An 18,461-nucleotide genomic window follows, 5' to 3' on the forward strand; every position below is an offset into this window, starting at 1 on the left:
TTGCAATTGTTGTCATTAATACCTCAAATATTTTTAATTGTGCTCCTTGTAAAAACTTTTTTTGCAGCATAGAGCCCTGCATACATTTTTTTCCCGTCAAACATTTTGACCGTGATGACAGTGAAAATAGTTTCATTTCTGAGCATCTTTTAAGACTTATTGGATCCCTATTTTCATATTTTGAGATGATACTCGAGATGCTCACGTCTCCGCCCAACAATGGGAGTCATTGTTCCAAAGGTGGGAAGGCAGGAAACGAGCTTAAGTCCAAAATAAGCCCATAGAAACACATTGGGCTCATTTTGGACACATTTTGGCGAGAGTGCAACCTCTTGCTTCGCCTCTTCCTCTCTGAACACACTCATATTATTATTTTAGGGTACCCACTCTGCATGCGTCTTACCATGAGCGTTAATATTTCAAGCACTATGGTGTAATGAGGTTTGGAGAAGGCATGATTCATAAATGATGTAGCTTCTTGCTTATAATTTGCCACCAACAGAATTCAAACCTGAAGTTAATGTTCTCCACTCAGGTTCCACAAGTACTGCTCGTACACACTTCGTTCTGTAGTCTGACTGTATATGATTTAGCATCAACCATCACGTCTGACCAAGCCTTTGCAGGCCACTCTCACAATGCCACAAGTAAGGCCCAACACTAAGGGCAATATATGCTATCATTTTCAATGCTAACTCCTTCCCTGCTGCCCCCCCCCAGGCCCATGAAGACAGCCACGAGAGCCTGACCTCAGTCCCACGGTGGGACACCATGGGAAGCTTCCTCCCCGACAGCAGCGCCTATGAGCTCCTGACCATCATCGGTCAGTCAGTCTCAGGCTGCCAAGGCGCTTGTGTGTGTGTTGTTGAATACATTGTTTGTGCGCCTGTCTCTAGTCTAATTTGGTGTGTTTTGCTGTGCTAGGTCGAGGCCTGGAGGACTTGATGACCGTCAACCTTGCCAGATACAGACCCACAGGGGAACACGTAGCAATCCGTCGGATTGACCTGGAGTCCTGCACCAATGAAATGGTCAACTACCTGCAGGTCTGGACCTGTCACCATCAATCTATCATTCTACCATCCATCTGTCATATTTCCCTTTGCCTCTGCCAGGCAGACAGACATCAGTCAAATCATCCTTGCCTTTATATCCCTCTTTCACTCCTCCCCTCTGAATACATTCATCCCTTGCTTTATGACATCACCTGTTATGTAATCCAACCTCCCATCTCTGTCTGTCTAATTTGTATCTATTACATAACTCAATGTAATCTCCCTCTCTGTCCATTTAAACCTAACCCAGTCTAATCTGTCTCTCAGGCTGAGCTACATGTATCTAAGCTATTCCACCACTCCAGCATCCTGCCCTACAGGAGCATCTTCATAGCAGAGAACGAGCTGTGGGTCATCTCTCCCTTCATGGCCTATGGTGAGGATTCACAGACAAAGCACTGACTGTAGCACTACACCACTCTGGTCCTAGTCAAATGTAGTCCAAGGCTAAATGTAGACCGGAGGACTCTAGTTACCATTCCCACATTAAGGTAATTTGTCTCTACCTAACCCTAATATTAGGTCCTCTGCTCTCTGACTAATGTAGTGTCTAACATGTCCTAGGGTCAGCCAGAGACCTGATCAGCAGCCACTTCACTGATGGGATGAATGAGCTGGCCATCGCCTACATCCTACTGGGCATGCTCAAAGCCCTGAACTACATCCACCACATGGGCTATGTACACCGGTAAGTACAAAGTACACACAGGCCCAGGACTTTTCATGCAGGATTGTGACATGGCGTCTAATTTTGTGTGTTTAGGAGCGTGAAGGCCAGCCACGTGTTGATCTCAGTAGACGGTCAAGTGTGTATGTCTGGTCTGAGGAGCATCATCAGTCTGATCCGTCACGGCCAGCGGGCCAGAGTGGTCCACGACTTCCCCCAGTACAGCATCAAGGTGCTGCCCTGGCTCAGCCCAGAGGTGCTGCAGCAGGTAACTCCATACCACACCTGGCTAACATAATACCTTGCTTTTAAACTATAATACCTTCATTTGTTTATCGGTCAACCATGGTGTGTGTCAGAATCTGCAGGGATACGACTTCCGGTCAGACATCTACAGTCTTGGCATCACAGCCTGTGAGCTAGCCAATGGACATGTGCCCTTCAAAGACATGCCAGCCACACAGGTGACTAGTGGCCAGATCAACCCCATCTTTATTCTGAAAGATCTATATTCTGCTCCTCAATTGACTGGTATCTCTCTTCATTCCTCTTCGTGGTCCTCTTGTCTTTAGATGTTGCTGGAGAAGCTGAACGGGACAGTCCCCTGTCTGTTGGACACCACCACCATCCCCCCAGAGGAGCTGACCATGAAGCCCTCCCGCTCTGGAGCTGACTCTGGGATCTGTGAGGGCCCCAGTACCGGAGGGGCCCACCACTCTAACGGAGAGCCCTCCTCCTCGGGGAGCCATCCCTACAGTCGTACCTTCTCTCCCCACTTCCATGCTTTTGTGGAGCTGTGTCTCCAGAGGGACCCAGAGAAGAGGTGAGCCACGCCAAGCTAGGCTGCTGGTCCTCACATTGATTGTCTTATGAATGTTATCTCATTTAATTGTTTATTTCCCCCCCCCTCAGACCCTCAGCCAGTGCTCTCATTGGTCATTCCTTCTTCAAACAGGTGAGTAGGATCTAGTTCCTCCCCCCTCAACATCAATGTACAACATTAAGTCATATTAGGGCTTCACTCAGTCACACACTTTATTAGAATCCCAATGAGATTTATTTCCATTCTTCCCTAGATCAAGCGTCGGCCATCGGAGGCTCTGCCTGAGCTATTCCGGCCCGTAACGCCCATCACAGGCTTTGAGAGTACCCAGCCTCAGGACGCTGCCTCTGGACTGGCCAGCCTGGAATCTGGCCTCAGCCACATGGATGTGGATGACTGGGACTTCTGAACAGAGGAACAGGAAAGGGGTGTGTGTTGTAACCAAGAGGTTAACAGGAGATGCTCTGAAGACTTCGGACTGGATTTATGCTTTGTTCTTATTAAATGGTCCATGTAAATAATTCAAACTAAGCAGTTTCTCCTCCCTTTGACTGGGTTTAAAAGCCAGCTACCCTCTCACCTCCTTGCTATCACTCTAGTCTAAAAGATGCATGAGCAGACAGACCTTTGCACTGACTGACACCCAATTCCTCTCACGCACACATCTCTCCAAATTCGACTAAAGCTCCGGACCCGTCGAAGAACCGTATGGGAGTATGTCCAGTCCGCTCTTTCACTGGTCAATGGAGATGTTCCATTAAAGGTAGAGCAGGGAGACTCCTGAGCTGTACTTGACCCTATCTAGAGCCATCTGTTGACACTAAAGACCAGGAACTGACCGCATTACCAAGGGTCGATCCAATCAGCCATCTAGCCAGTACAACAGATGGAAGATTCCAGAAGTTGGTCCAAGGCTATCACGAACCATACAGTGTTTGCATTTCCTCACAGCTGTTCATACAGAACTCAGTTTTACTGGAGGGAAGAAAAATCTGTTTCTACCTGAAACCCGCAACTTGCTTTGCCATCTTCAGTTAACACTAGACTGTGCCAACTGAGGTCTATGTATTTGATTAACCTTCCTGTTATTGGCCATTTTTGTCCTGCAAAAAAAGTGAATGTTACAATGGTGCTTGTTTCAGATAGTTTGTCTGGGTTTCATGAAGGGAAAGTGTTGGGAGTGTCAACTATTTTACTTGATAATAAATACCTTCACCTCGGCTCTCACTGTATTGTAAGTAATCAGTCAACTATTTAAAAATCAAGTTTTATTCCGGAAGGCTTGACAATAAAACAGAGGAGACAGACACTGAAATTGGACATGTACTGTATTTACATGCCATACCACTATACTGACCATGGTAATTGAGATGCATTATCCTCACCTTTAGCTGGGTTGAAGACGCCGTTGGTCTGGACGTTACACACAGCAGCGCTGGGACTTGCGGTAGTGCTGAAGAGCACAGGTCTCACAGTAGTGCCGACACCTGCGGGAGACAAGACATGAGTGGTTTGATTAGCTGGAAGTTTCTCTACACACAATGGTGAAGGAGTTCTTAAGGAGCATTGTCTTACTTGGTGATGACAGGGTTCTTAAAGGACTCTCGGCAGATGAAGCATTTGAAGGGCATGTCCTCGTCACTGCTCACCTCGTAGTTCTCATCTACATACAGACCACACATTACTGAACAGCTGTATCACAACTCTAATCTGATTAATCTTAAATCTACACAGCCCTGTGTTTCTCCCCTGTTGTGACCTCACCGTTGGCCCCATAGTGCCCCTCATCCAGCTCCCTCTCAATCTGCCAGCCATGTTTGTAGTCTCAGCGGTCATGGAGGAACTTGCAATTGTCTAAGCGGGGAAAATAAACACACAAAGGAGACTTTCAGAGACTTCCACAGATGATTAATTCAAGTTGGGAAAGGAGGACATTGGAGGCAACCTTCCAACAAAGTCCCACTCACCTCCAAAGCCACAGAAGCCAGTCTCTTTGTAGTCCTTACAGATGTCTGGCTGGTAGTCCCACCTCACTGTGGCTCTCAGGTGCTCTGGGGCCCGGATTGGGCCCTTCCTGACAAGAGAGAAAATAGTGATGATGCAAAAACAATTAACCCAAGACATTTCAACTTTACTCTGTCACATAACATGCATCCACACCTGACCATGCCAGATGATGCATTTCCCATGGTGGAGTCTTTGGGCTTGATGTGCTTTTTGTAGTTGTTCATTCCTCTGTAGATCTTATCATCCCCTTTACCGGTCAGCTCCTGGCGAGGGAGAGGATAGAAACCTTTAGTGGTCCTTCTGTAGCTCAGTTGGTAGAGCATGGCGCTTGTAACGCCAGGGTAGTGGGTTCGATCCCCGGGACCACCCATACGTAGAATGTATGCACACATGACTTTAAGTCGCTTTGGATAAAAGCGTCTGCTAAATGGCATTTATTATTATTATTATTATTAAGCATTTGCAGACCAACGCTGTCCCAATTTACAACAAAACTGGGGGAAGAATGCAAATGATACAATACTAAGATGTAGATACACAAAGGAAACAAAGTTCCTCCAACAAGAGACAGAGGTCTTGCCTCCTGGATCTTCTGACTCCTCTCAAAGATGGCCTGAGCATCATTGTCCTTTGCGGTGTCCAGCTCATAGATTGCAGTTGCTCCCATGTCATCTGGCCCCTCTGGTTTCTATACACAGCGAAGGGAGGAGGGCGAGATTGATAGCTTTATACGGGGCTGAGCAATAAAGGGGCAGGGAGGATATAAATACAAAACGTTAATAGATTAATGGGTAGAGAGGTCTTTTTCAAAATAACTCACCGCTGACTGTGTGGACTTGTAAGCGACAGTGACTTTCTTTCTCCTCGTCACTTTCAGCAGATGACACCTCCTCTCTCTCGACTGATTCGTTTGTAGTCAGTCATGCGACGTTACCCTTTGAATCATAGGTTTTGCTGAACCCGTCTTTTTTTCTTTTCTGACGACGGCATTCTTGTCTTCGTCACTGTTGCCATCTGACAATGAGGCAAGCATCAGCATGTGAGTGGGACATTTCCGTGTTTACAGTACTCGGCCACTTGCAATCATTTCCATGGCTTGGGTGTTTTATAGTTGGCAGTAGTTTTGTTTTTACTTAGCCCAATCTTAACGCCTTACTTCAAATGCTACCTAACTAGGTCAGTTCGCCACTATAGCTAGATCGAGGACTATTACTAATAGCCATTGTTTTCATGCACGATGCAGTCTTTTGGTTAGCTTTTGAAACAACACTGAGCTGGACTCAAACACTGTAGCTCACCAGTGTTGCTGTCACTGGCTTTTCTCTTCCGAGCGTTGCATCTTTTAGCAGATTTTTTAAATAGAAAAGTACAGGTTGCATTGTGTTCCCCTGACTCCGCCATCTGTCATTCTGTTTACAAAAAAAATGGTGACGTAAGGATTTTAGAGCGACCTCTAGCGTCGAGGAGTCACAATCATTTGGCACAGTATTCCACCTTGTGGCCAATTATCTACAGCACAACATATACAATTAAGTAGACTACATTTGCATTTATTTCATGCCAATTTCTACTTGTTTTATTACATATTATATGTAGATATGTTGTGGCGCAACTAAATAATATCCTATATAGTCAGTCATCATTTTCTATAGTATTATAAAACCAAAGCACATTATGATAAAATGTAGGATTATTAAATGATGGGATATTTTATATAGGCTAAATCAACATATGTGCATTGGGTATCTTGGTGCAGAGGGTATTTTAATTACACTCTCTGTTTATTCACCCTGCACAACTCCATCGTTGTGCGTCAACGTAGAGCCCACTAATTAAGCATCAGCTTCTCGCGGAGAACTGAGAACACCGTAATATATGGCATAGGCCTGCGGAGGGAGGGGTCTTGGTGGTGCTGGGTTACCGGAAGGCTCCGTACCGCCGCTGAATGGAATCCGGCTGTGTCCGAAAAGCAATGGCTATGGGTTTGACATCGAAAAAGGCATCTTCTCGGAGCGTCGGCGTGGAGCGAAAAAATCTCATCACCGTATGCAGGTAAACACAAGGGAGCAGATGTTTCGTGTGGTTGGCAGGTCATGTTAACCACACATATTAGTTAATGCATGCATGGAAATAAATGTGTAATGGCTTAGGCTACAATGTATTAAGCGTTGTTCCAAATCATATATTCTCATAAGAAAACGAAAAGAAAAACAAAAGGCAACATATTCCACAGCTATGGGCACTGTGGTAGCCTATACATTAGGCTACTTGGGGAAATTTTAATGGATAAACGTTTGATGTTTTTTAAAATCTTGGTAAATAACGGCGAGAGAGAATCAGATCGCCTAACAAATAAATAGCCACATATGCGGTTTCACCTTGGTGGACACCCCGCTGTCTCCGCCGCTATGTCGGCCTATTTGAAAGGAAAGAGGATTAAATGGGGTGTGTGAGGCCTATGTTTGAGAGGGCATTGGTCCACCAGAATTCCCCAGGTCGGTGATGTGGCAATGACGACAACCTTCTTGGAACGAGGACATTATTTACCGCTTATAGAAATGCTGCTCCAAGATGATGACATCACAGTGAAATCGGATGTTTATTATGGTCATTGAATGCTACTGCGCTGTACTCATTGTGTACTAATTTCACCCCGTGGCCCGAGAGAGCTCTCAGAAAAAAAGTATAGACCTACAACAGTTTTGCCAGCTCATCTATACCAGAGTAACTGATACATACAGCTGATACTGCTGATAATATAATTGCATAGCAGTCATACCCCTGTGTCTGGTTGTCATGGGAATGCTATTTGATAACTTCTCCTTCACCAAGTTATGTTTTACCCAATGTAGGCTAATGTATCATCAGTGCTCTATCCTAGAATATTCCTATTTGTAAAGGCATAATTAATGTGAATACTTCATGATGATAAACATTTGTTATGTAAATTAATATAATACTATATTCAATTTTATATATATATATTCACAATTATTTTAAGAGTGCATATTTGTTTTTGAAAAATACCCAATGTGTCTTATCTCTGTGTCCTTATGCATCTATACTGTAAGCTAACTCTTCACTGTGTGTCCTCATCTCCGTCTGACTCATCATGGTTTATATCCCTGTCTTCATATAAGGAGCTCCAGTAGGAACAGCAACTGGATTGTTGCCTCAGAAACGTGTGGGTCTGTGGCCTGCACCTTGTATGTTAGCAATGTGAATATATTATCTGTGGGCACCCTCATGATGAGACGTGAACCTATCAGACGAGTCTTGTGTGTGTGTGTCACTCTGAGCGGCCAGGAGACCCATTGTCTTGCTGTCAGGGACACAACATTTTATCTCCTGAGGGAGGCATTGTTCTACAGAGGACCAATGGGAGTGACATCACTCAAGCTCCTGGTGCTCTCACTAAATGATTTCTAGACAAAGAAATTAGCAGAAAATGAGTTACGCATTCTATGTGTTGTGTTGGTAGGCTTATATGGTTCATGACATTGTTACTAATCATGGATATCTTGCCATCCTTCCAATCCGATGACATCGACATTGGCCACATCCTCATGATATGACATGTTGAGTTTAGTGTTTATTTGCTGCTTGGATAGAAGAATAGAGACAAATGAACTCCAGGAACACGATCAAGCACTTTTTTTATTACAGCACCTCTCTGTCAAGGGTTCTGTCTGCATTTAGTGGAACATAGTGTAATAGAACACATAGAACAGACATGGATCATGACCAAAAATAATGTTTTCAAAGACACAGACTTCAGACTCCAGGAAGGATTAGCGAGAGAACAAAGAGACATTTGTTGCAGTTCGGTCATTTTTCAGACACTGACCGTGCCAAGGACATTTAATCCAATACATTTAAAGACACAGGCACAGGACACAAAACAAAACAAAAAATGTTCACAACAGTTTTTCATCAGTAATGCTAATCATACAGTTGTCTCCACTGGGAAAGACATGAATTACTTTTCAATGAGAGCTATGAATTAAGTTTAATGCAAGGGTAGTACATATATTCCCCAGGCTTTGAATATCTGAAAGCATCTGTGTCGATGTCAAGTCTACCTTTTGTATTGTGCAGTCTAAGATGGGCTGTAAGTCATAGAGGCCTCTTTTCCTGCCAGACAGACGTGTATAACACTTCCATGTGTCAGCCAATGACAGCCCTTGTCCCAGGTGGTGTTCAAGTTGACAAAGGTTGTGAATGTTTGTGACCTCAGAACCTCTGGCTGTGCATAGAGTCAGGCTGATGTTGTGTGTGTCTCATTGTGTAGGCAGAGCTACCAGCAGGGCAGCCTTGGGGCAAAGAATAGAGGGTGGATCTGTGCTCCAGACTAATGCCAAGAGTAATGGAGAGAGTCATGAAAAAGGTTTGACTGATATGGACACAGTTATCTTCAGATCATTAGCCATCCCTCCCAACGAAGCCCAAATTAGTGTTCAGTTAGCACACCAGTCCAAGCATGATCCTTCTTCTAACACGAGTGTACGTGTATATATTTTCTATTTGAATACAAAACATTTCCTCCACTATCACAACACACACATTTACCAGACATCGACACACACAGATGAACATGTTTGGATTTCCTATTTTTCATTTTTTGGAAGTAAATCCTTGTCTTGAGGCCTATTTGTGAATGTTCTATTATCATACAGAGTTGTTCTTGATGACTGAATTTGAATCTGTTTACTGTGTCATTGACCCTTGGTGAAATGCTGGACCCAGTGCTTCATCCCCATGAATCTGTTTACTGTGTCATTGACCCTTGGTGAAATGCTGGACCCAGTGCTTCATCCCCATGAATCTGTTTACTGTGTCATTGACCCTTGGTGAAATGCTGGACCCAGTGCTTCATCCCCATGAATCTGTTTACTGTGTCATTGACCCTTGGTGAAATGCTGGACCCAGTGCTTCATCCCCATGAATCTGTTTACTGTGTCATTGACCCTTGGTGAAATGCTGGACCCAGTGCCTCATCCCCATGAATCTGTTTACTGTGTCATTGACCCTTGGTGAAATGCTGGACCCAGTGCTTCATCCCCATGAATCTGTTTACTGTGTCATTGACCCTTGGTGAAATGCTGGACCCAGTGCTTCATCCCCATGTCAATTTGTCATCAGGGATCATAATGGATTTTGCCAAAGTGGCATCGCACTCTCATTCAAAGCTCTTCCTCCAAGTCATTAACATGGTTGTTGTAGTGCTATACTGATATAGTAGGGTTCAGTAATACTAGTAGACCTACTCTGTGATGGCCCTGTTTTCGACACCAAAGCCAAGATATAGTGACTTCTAAAATGCAGTGATCTAATGTGTCAAAGTGAGCTCCCCATTACATCATGTTTCATCGACTCAACTTATTTTGATGACAGAGATTTCCATGCACAGCAATAGACAGTACAGTGACGGAAATCTGGAAATACTCTCAACATCACAGGGAACTATTGTTGCTTCCCTGGGTCAAAGGTCTTAGGTCAATAGTTAAGTCAGCAGAGGTCATAGATATACAGTATGGTCCAGCTGGTAGTCTCCAAGTGGAAAAGTCTCATGTATTCATGGACTAATTTGATGTGTGTTTGAAAATTACTGAAGAAATCTCAGTTGGAACTTGGCACCATCAACTTTTCAAGTCCTGAGAAAAAAATAACTTTTGAAGGAGATACCGCACATGCCTTAAGCTGGCTTTCATTTAAAAGTATTTACCATGGCCAGAATGAGAATAAAATGTCAAGAATAAAATAAAAGTCTTACATAACAGTATAGCTGTTGCTATGTGCTACATATGTTTTTAAAACATGGCGGGACCAGAGTGTCATCTGTACTTGGTTCATCTGAGAGAAACAGACTGTACCAATAGCTGCTATTTTACCTTATTGAAAAGAGGCCAAACAAGGAGAAACAGCTATCACTAGGGAATCTTGTTACAGGCCAGTTGATATATTACTTTGTTGCACATTCTCTCCTAAGAGCTCTCATGACGAGGTCCATGACTGGATGAACACTGTTGGTGCCAACACGTTGAACCTAAGAAAACAACATAAATAAGATAGTTAAAGATTTGGAGGTCCTACCCTATTGCACCCGTGCTCCCTGTAAATAAAAGTGGATGAGATGAGAAGGAAGAGCAAATCATCTTTTGAATGTTGAAGCCTTCAATTGTTTTGGGTGTGGCTGGGGAGAATGGGCCATTACTGTCTCTGTTGCAATATCCTGAGGAGGACATATAAAGTGGGACCAGCTGCACAATGATTGTAAAGTACTTTGAAACTGAATGTGGCTTCTGTGAGGGACTACACAGTATGGTTCTTCACTCTGAGTGTGTCCTTTCTTGTGTTAAACAATGGCAAAGCACCACAAATGGTCCCACTCTTCACCTCTGTCTCTCTCTCTGTCTCTCTCTCTCTCAGCCTCTCTCTCTCTGTCTCTCTCTCAGCCTCTCTCTCTCTCTCCTCTCTCTCTCTCTCTCTCAGCCTCTCTCTCTCAGCCTCAGGTTTCCACTGCTCTACTTTTTTCCTCATAAAAACCCTTCTCATCCACTCAGAAGTTGCTGTCCCATTGTTCATTGTGCACATTAAAGCAGCACTCGGAGCCTGCCATCATAGAATAACAAATTATCATCGTAATATTGGTGTTCTTTTCAGCCTGATTTATCCTCTTGTTTCCCTCTTGTTTTCACATATTTCTAGCATATTATTGCACAAATGATCTCTGCCTTACTAAACATAAGCAAGGTTCATTGGCATTGCAATGTGAACGTTACCAGCAGGACCAAACACTTAACATTACAGTGTATATATACACTATTATACAAGTTCAGATATCACTTGAACCTTTCCCCACCTATTTCCTCTCCTATTACCATATCTACTGTCTGTGACATACTATACCCTTCATATCACATCCCTCATCATGTTCATTATTATGAATTATGCCCTCAGTTCTTCCCAGCCCAGCACCTCTATTTTTCTACCCCTCCAAATGCACATACACTGGCCATGAGACACCCTGCCTGGTTCCTCATTCCCTTCACATTCACTTCACTGAGATGTGAGGCACACCCTTCCAGCTATCGATATTGCCTGATGTGACACATTATTTTGGTCATAACGTTTGTAATCTCTCTGTCAGAGCAAATAAGTCAACTAATATCTCCTCCCATGATATTGCATGGCGCATAGACACAGGGCTTGCATCTCCTCCCTTGGCTGAGCTCATCTCCCCTATGGGAGGGATCCTCCAGGTGCACGCACACCCAGTAGAGAATCTGAAACACACCATCAGACAGACAGTGTTCACTTCACATGGCCGTGGCCAGGGAGGAATCCTCCAGTGTCAGCTGATCCTGCTGGTTAGGCCAAGACTGGGGAGAGGAGAGGAGAGGGGAGGGGGTGATGAGGGAGAGAGTCAGACAAAGTGGGGAAGAGTTCAAATTGTGATTGAGAGCTGTCCCTAATTTGGACAAATTAGAGTACCCTGATTCTAAATTGTATTGTAAATGAAGCACAACTGAATGTAAGTAAAGTAGGAAAGGTAGCAAAAAGAACAGGAGGACCTTTGAAGAGAGCTGAGAGGTGGTTTGTCTGGGATCCAAGAGGAGTGAGAGGTGGTTTGTCTGGGATCCAAGAGGAGTGAGAGGTGGTTTGTCTGGGATCCAAGAGGAGTGAGAGGTGGTTTGGCTGGGATCCAAGAGGAGTGAGAGGTGGTTTGGCTGGGATCCAAGAGGAGTGAGAGGTGGTTTGTCTGGGATCCAAGAGAAGTGAGAGGTGGTTTGGCTGGGATCCAAGAGGAGTGAGAGGTGGTTTGGCTGGGATCCAAGAGGAGTGAGAGGTGGTTTGTCTGGGATCCAAGAGGAGTGAGAGGTGGTTTGGCTGGGATCCAAGAGGAGTGAGAGGTGGTTTGTCTGGGATCCAAGAGGAGTGAGAGGTGGTTTGTCTGGGATCCAAGAGGAGTGAGAGGTGGTTTGGCTGGGATCCAAGAGAAGTGAGAGGTGGTTTGGCTGGGATCCAAGAGAAGTGAGAGGTGGTTTGGCTGGGATCCAAGAGAAGTGAGAGGTGGTTTGGCTGGGATCCAAGAGGAGTGAGAGGTGGTTTGGCTGGGATCCAAGAGGAGTGAGAGGTGGTTTGGCTGGGATCCAAGAGGAGTGAGAGGGGGCACAAAAGATGTTTGTTTTAAGTCAGGCAGTTGTTTTTCAGTGACAAATTGTACCAAGTGTATCTTGCTGTGGCACTCAATCCATTAGCATTTAAGTCCTACCAGTTATTACTGCTCTAACTCCCCTTCATATCGAGAGACATTATCAATTTCTAATCATTCAACCACAGTATTAGATTCTGATGTTGTAATCACAAACTGATTTTACTTATAATCAGAGATGACCATCTTGCTAACTACGGATTTCCTTGACATATCAGGACTGCAGAAATACCTAAAGTGCCTAATTGTCATAGAATATTGCAACAATGTAGCAGGCCAAATGTTCTCAAAGTTTTGTTCTCTAGGCAACTGAATAGGGTGTCCAACAATAACATGTACAACAGACATTGACTTCTGCACAACACATAACTCACCACTGACCTGTTTCCTTGATAAAATCCTGTTTGATCAAAACAGTAAAATGGTCCAAAGCAAAATAATCCAGTGTTTTAGAAGTCAGTTTAGATACAGCCTGTGTAGATGTTGCAGTGATGTCCTTATGTCCCCTGTGATGTTGTTGTTGTATGTTGTCTTTACGTTTTGTTGAGTTAGCCACCAGTCCATCCACCCAATGATGTCCCCTCTCATCTAGAGGGTCTTGCGTTTGGCGAAAAAGGCTTTTCGAAACGAGGTGGTGGTGGTGCCCCTGCTGAAGGAGGCATTGCCCATAGTGAGCTTGGTCTTGGCACTGGCGATGGTGGAGGCGCCCAGAGAAGTGGTTTTCTTGCCCCTGGTGATAGACGAGTTGCCCACAGTGAGCTTGGTCTTGCCCCTCTTGATAGTGGTGTTTCCCAGGGAGAGGGCCGTCTTCCCCTCGGTGATGCTGGTGTTGCCCATTGAGAAGAAGGTTGAATTCCTGACCCTGCTGAGGTGGTGGATTTTGGGGTTCACTCGGCGCGACACATTGCACGCTCATGCAGCACACCCCGCTCAGTAAAGCTTGGGTGTGATAGTAACAGTAACGAGAGTCCAGAGTAGACCAGAATGCTAAGCGTGGATAGTGCTACCCCCGTGTCAAATAATGCCTTCGTTGAGCTTATAGACGTGGGCTCTGGAAGGCCACATACCACCCATGTGTCCCTGTGATTGGACAGAGGCAGCCGTAGGTGGCTGTAGCCTATCTGAGGGCTTGGTACAGTGGAACGATTGTCCCATCACCACCACGACGCGGCTGAAGGAGACATTGTTGCCCAGAGGACAATATGTGGTGACATCACTTGATCCTGCGGCATTGTTGCCTATATCCCCTGATTGTAAGTCCTTAGTTCTGTGTGAAGCTGTATAGAACATGTGCATCATGAAACATATCATGTGAGACATTATTATATAGGCAAGGATGTTGACGTAAGTTCATGTTTTCCATCAATGACCTATGACCTCTCGTCTCAAATGTGCAATGTGGCTTCAGTCTCCAATATGGGTGTGGCTCTTAGGAGTTTTCCAAGTGTCTGTGTCCATAAAATAGTTTATTCCATTTAGAGAGGATCAGATAATCTTCTATTCCATTTGTCTATGGTCCTTGTCCTTTAGTATGAAAATAATTCATTATTCCACTTCAGGACAGTACATATCATTTGTTTCCTACTACTTGTATGTTATATAATAAGTCAAATTTGCAAACAAACAAAATCAAGTCAAACCGTGTTGAAGCAGTTATTTTATAAGCATCAGGTTACATCAATCAATCAGTTATGACAGACACATTTCCCAGTTTAAGACCGTCCTTGTAAACTGAACATAGCATAGTTATTGTAATGCGTTCAACCTTGAAACAGACCAATTTAATCAGCATGCAATTGTTGTTTTATAACAAATGGGGACATTTAAACTGTATTTTTGCCTCAGAGAATTACCGTTGAGGTTCTCTGTTGAACAGCACACTGATGATGACACATGCTCTGTCCAGTGTCTCCACATACACCACACACAGCTGTGTCCTCCTGTCTCCCTCCCTGCCAACCCACCACCAACCTCATCTCCTCCGTCACGCATCGGAATATCTGATTTCAAGCCTGTTAGATCCGTAACACATCCTCATCACGTGGGATTCATTTTGAAAGACATGCTCAATGTTTTTCTTCAAAAACATGAATGCTTCATTGACACTGGAGCTGCAGAATGCTGCACATTGATCAGACACATGGAATAATTGATTACAAATGGACAGGATTTAAGCTACTACTGACCTGCTGAAACTGAGCAGATAAAAGTCCTCTGTTTTGAGTGAAACCGTATGCAAGAATCACAGGTGGAAATCCCAGTAGATGTTCCGTGTAGTTTGTCTGCCCCTAGTGAGGCTGGATTTGACCACAGACACAGACTTCTCTCCATGGGTGAAGGTGAGAGTGGTCAGAGAGCTGGTGGTCTGGTCTCGTGTCACGGAGGTCTTTCCCATGGTCACAGTGATCTTTCCCAGGGTAGCGGTGGTTCTGCTCCACGAGACAGAGGACTTGCCCCAGGAGATGGCGTACTTAGTCTTCAGAATCAAGATCCTGCCCTTAGTGAAGCTAGTCTTTCTGGACAGGAAGGTGACTTTCCACTCCTCCTCTTCAGTCAAGTCTTTTTTTGATGTCCTGGTTGCTTTGGGAGTCGTGGACGTGGCGTCTGAGCTCCTGTCCATTTATTCTAGGTGGTCCTGCGCTTTGGCATCAGAGCCTTCCGGAAGGAGGTGGTGGTGGTTCCCCTGGTGAAACTAGCTCCGCCAAGAGCTACTGTGGTCTTCTCCCTACTGATGGTGGAGTCCCCCATGGAGGTGGTGGTTACTCCTCTGGAGACGGAGGTGTTGCCCATCGCGACCGTGGTCTTGCCCCTGGCTATGGAAGTTTTGCCCACTGCCAGGGCAGTCTTGCCCTCTGTGATGCTAGTGTTTCCCATGGAACAAGAGGCAGTCAGCCCTAGTCTGTGCCTGGACTCTCTCTTAGCTTACACTCAGCAGGCACAGCATAGCCTCTTGCGCTTAGCTCTCAGTGGGATGTGCAGTGAAATCTTGAGGTCATCAACCAAACTGAATCAGTGGCTACAGCTGTCCCAAATAGATCAGACCACCGTGTATAGAGAGAGGGGGGGGGGGGGTCGTATTGGTCATACTCTGATGCCGGCTGGTTCCTTACAGGGATCAGACCAAGGGACGGACAGGACCTGGAAGCCCATACTGAACAAAGGCTGCCACGCCGACAACCGTGTCATCTGCCATTGGTTGGGACAAGGGGGTTAATTGTGTTGTTGTCACGGACACTTTGCGGAGCATCTGAAGGGGGACATTGTGTTGCACACAAGACAATTGGGGGTGACCTCAGATGCATTCAATGGCATTGCTCCCAAAGAACTAATCTCAGCTATTGTTTAGCACAAGTCAAGTACAGTAGTACATTTGTCTCTGCCTGTCTGTTTCTACTGTTGTTTTTTTACATGATTTATTTACTTTCAACATACTGTACCTATTTACTACTTGCAATTTTATTACATATATAATAGTTTTGCAAATACGTACATAGTTATCTTGTTTGTTTCTCATTCCTCTGTCTCTCTTCTCCTCTCGTTTAGATTCTCGGTGAAGACACTCCTGGAAAAGTACACAGCCGAGCCCATCGATGACTCATCCGAGGAGTTTGTCAACTTCGCTGCAATCTTGGAACACATCCTCAGCCACCGCTTCAAAGGTAACATGGCAGGTACAGGACCTGGAAGTGTCCATCAGTCTCTCGGTCTTCTAACGCAGCATACGGAAGCCTCAAGGCTTACCCTAGTTTCAAATGTTACTATTTACCCATTTACATAATGCGTATGTCACACATATAATAGGAAATGTAATGATTTTTACATGAGCTCATGGCATGTCCATCTGTTTTGACTGAGTTAAAGTGTTTGATGCGAAGCCGATCTGCTGTGGTGCGTTGAGCGACAGGGACACAGTGTGGGCTGTTGTAGGAGATGGGAGTCATTGTCAGTGTTTTATCTGTGGACCAGGTCCAGGAAGCTGGTTCATCTCAGATGGCCAGCGAAGTTTCTGGGACTACATCCGGCTGGCATGCAGCAAGGTGCAGAACAACTGCATCGCCAGCATCGAAAACATTGAGAACATAAGCACCTCACGAGCCAAGGCAAGGACTGGGATCGTGTGTATGTGTGTGTGTGTGTGTGACCAGAGCTTCAGAGTAACAAATCCCTTAGCTGGCACTCACGCTCTCGTTCCCACTGACCCCGCCTTTCGCTCTCTTTTTCTTTCTCTCCTTCCATTGTTTCCTGAAGGGTCGGGCATGGATCCGTGTGGCGCTGATGGAGAAGCGTCTGTCTGAGTATGTGGCCACAGCCCTGAGGGACACACGGACAACCAGGTCAGATATACCACAAAATAGTATCCCATCTAGCCTATTAACTACCAAGTTACCTTAGAAACAACATGCAAAACATGACTAATTATAAGGATTTGCACTGCAGGAGGTTCTATGATGACGGAGCCATCATACTGAGAGAGGAGGCCACTGTTCTGACAGGCATGCTCATTGGCCTCAGTGCCATAGACTTCAGGTGAGGCAGCATTACTCAGGCCTGCAGAATCATAGCATTATGATTTGTTACATTGTTATCTTAAAGTTCACAATTCTTTCTCTGCCCAGTTTTTGCTTGAAGGGGGAGGCGCTGGATGGGAAGTCCCCTGCAGTGATTGACTTCACACCTTACCTGAAGTTCACTCAGAGGTGAGACAACCACATGCCCACTTCGCAAATATATGTCATACTAGTCAGTAGCTTAGTCATACCCATAGATATGACTATAAGCAGTGTGTAAAGGTGTGTTACTCCCCTGCTATATTATATGTCCCCTGCTTACAGCTATGACTACCTGAGTGATGAGGATGACCGGTGCAGTGTGGACAGCAGTGCCAGTGACGAAAGTGTCCCAGAACACCCTTACATCCCCCTGGTCACCGACGAGGAGAGCTGGAGGAACAAGTGTCGCAAGATGGAGCAGAGGTTTAAGATTGTGTACGCACAAAAGGTGACCTTTTGACCTCCTGATAACCTTACATTGCTAAAGACATGGGGCATAGAATCTCTTTCAGGTCTCCAGAGATGTTCCATTGGGTTCAAGTCCAGGCTGGGCCACTCAAGGACATTTCAATACTTGTCCCCGAAGCCACTCCTGCGTTGTCTTGGCTGTGTGCTTAGGGTTGTTGTCCTGTTGGAAGGTGAACCTTCACCCCAGTCTGAGATCCTGAGTGCTCTGTAGCAGGTTTTCATCAAGGATCTCTCTGTACTTTGCTCCGTACATCTTTTCCTCAATCCTGAGCAGTCTCCCTGTCCCTGCCTTTGAAAAACATCCCCACAGCAGGATGCTTCCAACACCATGCTTCACCATAGGGATGGTGCCAGGTAACGCTTGGCATTCAGGCCAAAGAGTTCAATCTTGGTTTCATCAGACCAGATAATCTTGTTTCTCATGGTCTGAGAGTCTTTAGGTGACTTTTGGCAAATTCCAAGTGGACTTTCATGTGCCTTTTTACTGAGGAGTGGCTTCCATCTGGCCACTCAACCATAAAGGCCTGATTGGTAAAGTGCTGCAGAGAAGGTTCTCCTTCTGGAAGGTTCTCCTGTCTTCACAGAGGAACTCTAGAGCTCTATCAGAGTGACCATCGGGTTCTTGGTCCCTCCATAACCAATGCCCTTCTCCCTCGATTGCTCAGTTTGGCCGGGC

General features: G+C 45.2%; 3 protein-coding genes, 1 long non-coding RNA gene and 1 pseudogene across 4 annotated transcripts in view; 2 read left to right on the forward strand and 3 right to left on the reverse strand.

Annotated features, from left to right (window-relative positions):
* Window positions 1–3,772, forward strand: part of LOC123998763 (STE20-related kinase adapter protein alpha-like) — a 40,420-nt gene extending 36,648 nt beyond the window's left edge. Inside the window, exons 3-11 of the mRNA XM_046303893.1 lie at window positions 721–823; window positions 925–1,046; window positions 1,323–1,431; window positions 1,620–1,743; window positions 1,819–1,990; window positions 2,082–2,186; window positions 2,295–2,545; window positions 2,635–2,677; window positions 2,799–3,772. Of these exons, the coding sequence (XP_046159849.1) occupies window positions 772–823; window positions 925–1,046; window positions 1,323–1,431; window positions 1,620–1,743; window positions 1,819–1,990; window positions 2,082–2,186; window positions 2,295–2,545; window positions 2,635–2,677; window positions 2,799–2,954 (1,134 nt within the window). The 5' untranslated portion in view covers window positions 721–771 and the 3' untranslated portion in view covers window positions 2,955–3,772. The remainder of the gene's footprint in view (window positions 1–720; window positions 824–924; window positions 1,047–1,322; window positions 1,432–1,619; window positions 1,744–1,818; window positions 1,991–2,081; window positions 2,187–2,294; window positions 2,546–2,634; window positions 2,678–2,798) is intronic.
* ddx42 (DEAD (Asp-Glu-Ala-Asp) box helicase 42) overlaps window positions 1–4,152 on the reverse strand; it is a 48,680-nt gene extending 44,528 nt beyond the window's left edge. Inside the window, exons 1-2 of the mRNA XM_046303883.1 lie at window positions 4,121–4,152; window positions 3,931–4,032 (exon numbers count right to left, since the gene is read on the reverse strand). The gene's annotated coding sequence lies outside the window, so the exon portion shown is untranslated. The remainder of the gene's footprint in view (window positions 1–3,930; window positions 4,033–4,120) is intronic.
* On the reverse strand, window positions 3,807–5,953 carry LOC123998992 (annotated as a pseudogene).
* Window positions 5,586–17,792, forward strand: LOC123998765 (RUN domain-containing protein 3A-like). Its single transcript, XM_046303895.1, has 7 exons — window positions 5,586–6,604; window positions 16,311–16,426; window positions 16,734–16,867; window positions 17,016–17,101; window positions 17,205–17,294; window positions 17,384–17,464; window positions 17,600–17,792. The coding sequence occupies exons 1-7, from the start codon at window positions 6,498–6,500 to the stop codon at window positions 17,775–17,777; spliced, it is 792 nt and encodes a 263-aa protein (XP_046159851.1). The 5' UTR covers window positions 5,586–6,497; the 3' UTR covers window positions 17,778–17,792.
* Window positions 8,192–16,129, reverse strand: LOC123998766. The gene is made up of 2 exons (XR_006832328.1): window positions 13,149–16,129; window positions 8,192–10,598 (listed from the first exon to the last, which is right to left on the reverse strand). It is a non-coding gene; the product is annotated as an uncharacterized LOC123998766 (long non-coding RNA).
* Window positions 17,793–18,461: the final 669 nt, after the last annotated feature.

Source organism: Oncorhynchus gorbuscha, linkage group LG16 (assembly GCF_021184085.1).
Source record: "Oncorhynchus gorbuscha isolate QuinsamMale2020 ecotype Even-year linkage group LG16, OgorEven_v1.0, whole genome shotgun sequence".
NCBI lineage: Eukaryota > Metazoa > Chordata > Actinopteri > Salmoniformes > Salmonidae > Oncorhynchus > Oncorhynchus gorbuscha.

Coding starts and splice junctions, on each gene's coding strand:
- LOC123998765 (XM_046303895.1), top strand. CDS start 6,498: ATGGAATCCGGCTGTGTCCGAAAAGCAATGGCTATGGGTTTGACATCG. Junction 16,427..16,733: donor CCTCAGCCACCGCTTCAAAG/GTAACATGGCAG, acceptor TCTGTGGACCAG/GTCCAGGAAGCTGGTTCATC. Junction 16,868..17,015: donor TAAGCACCTCACGAGCCAAG/GCAAGGACTGGG, acceptor TGTTTCCTGAAG/GGTCGGGCATGGATCCGTGT.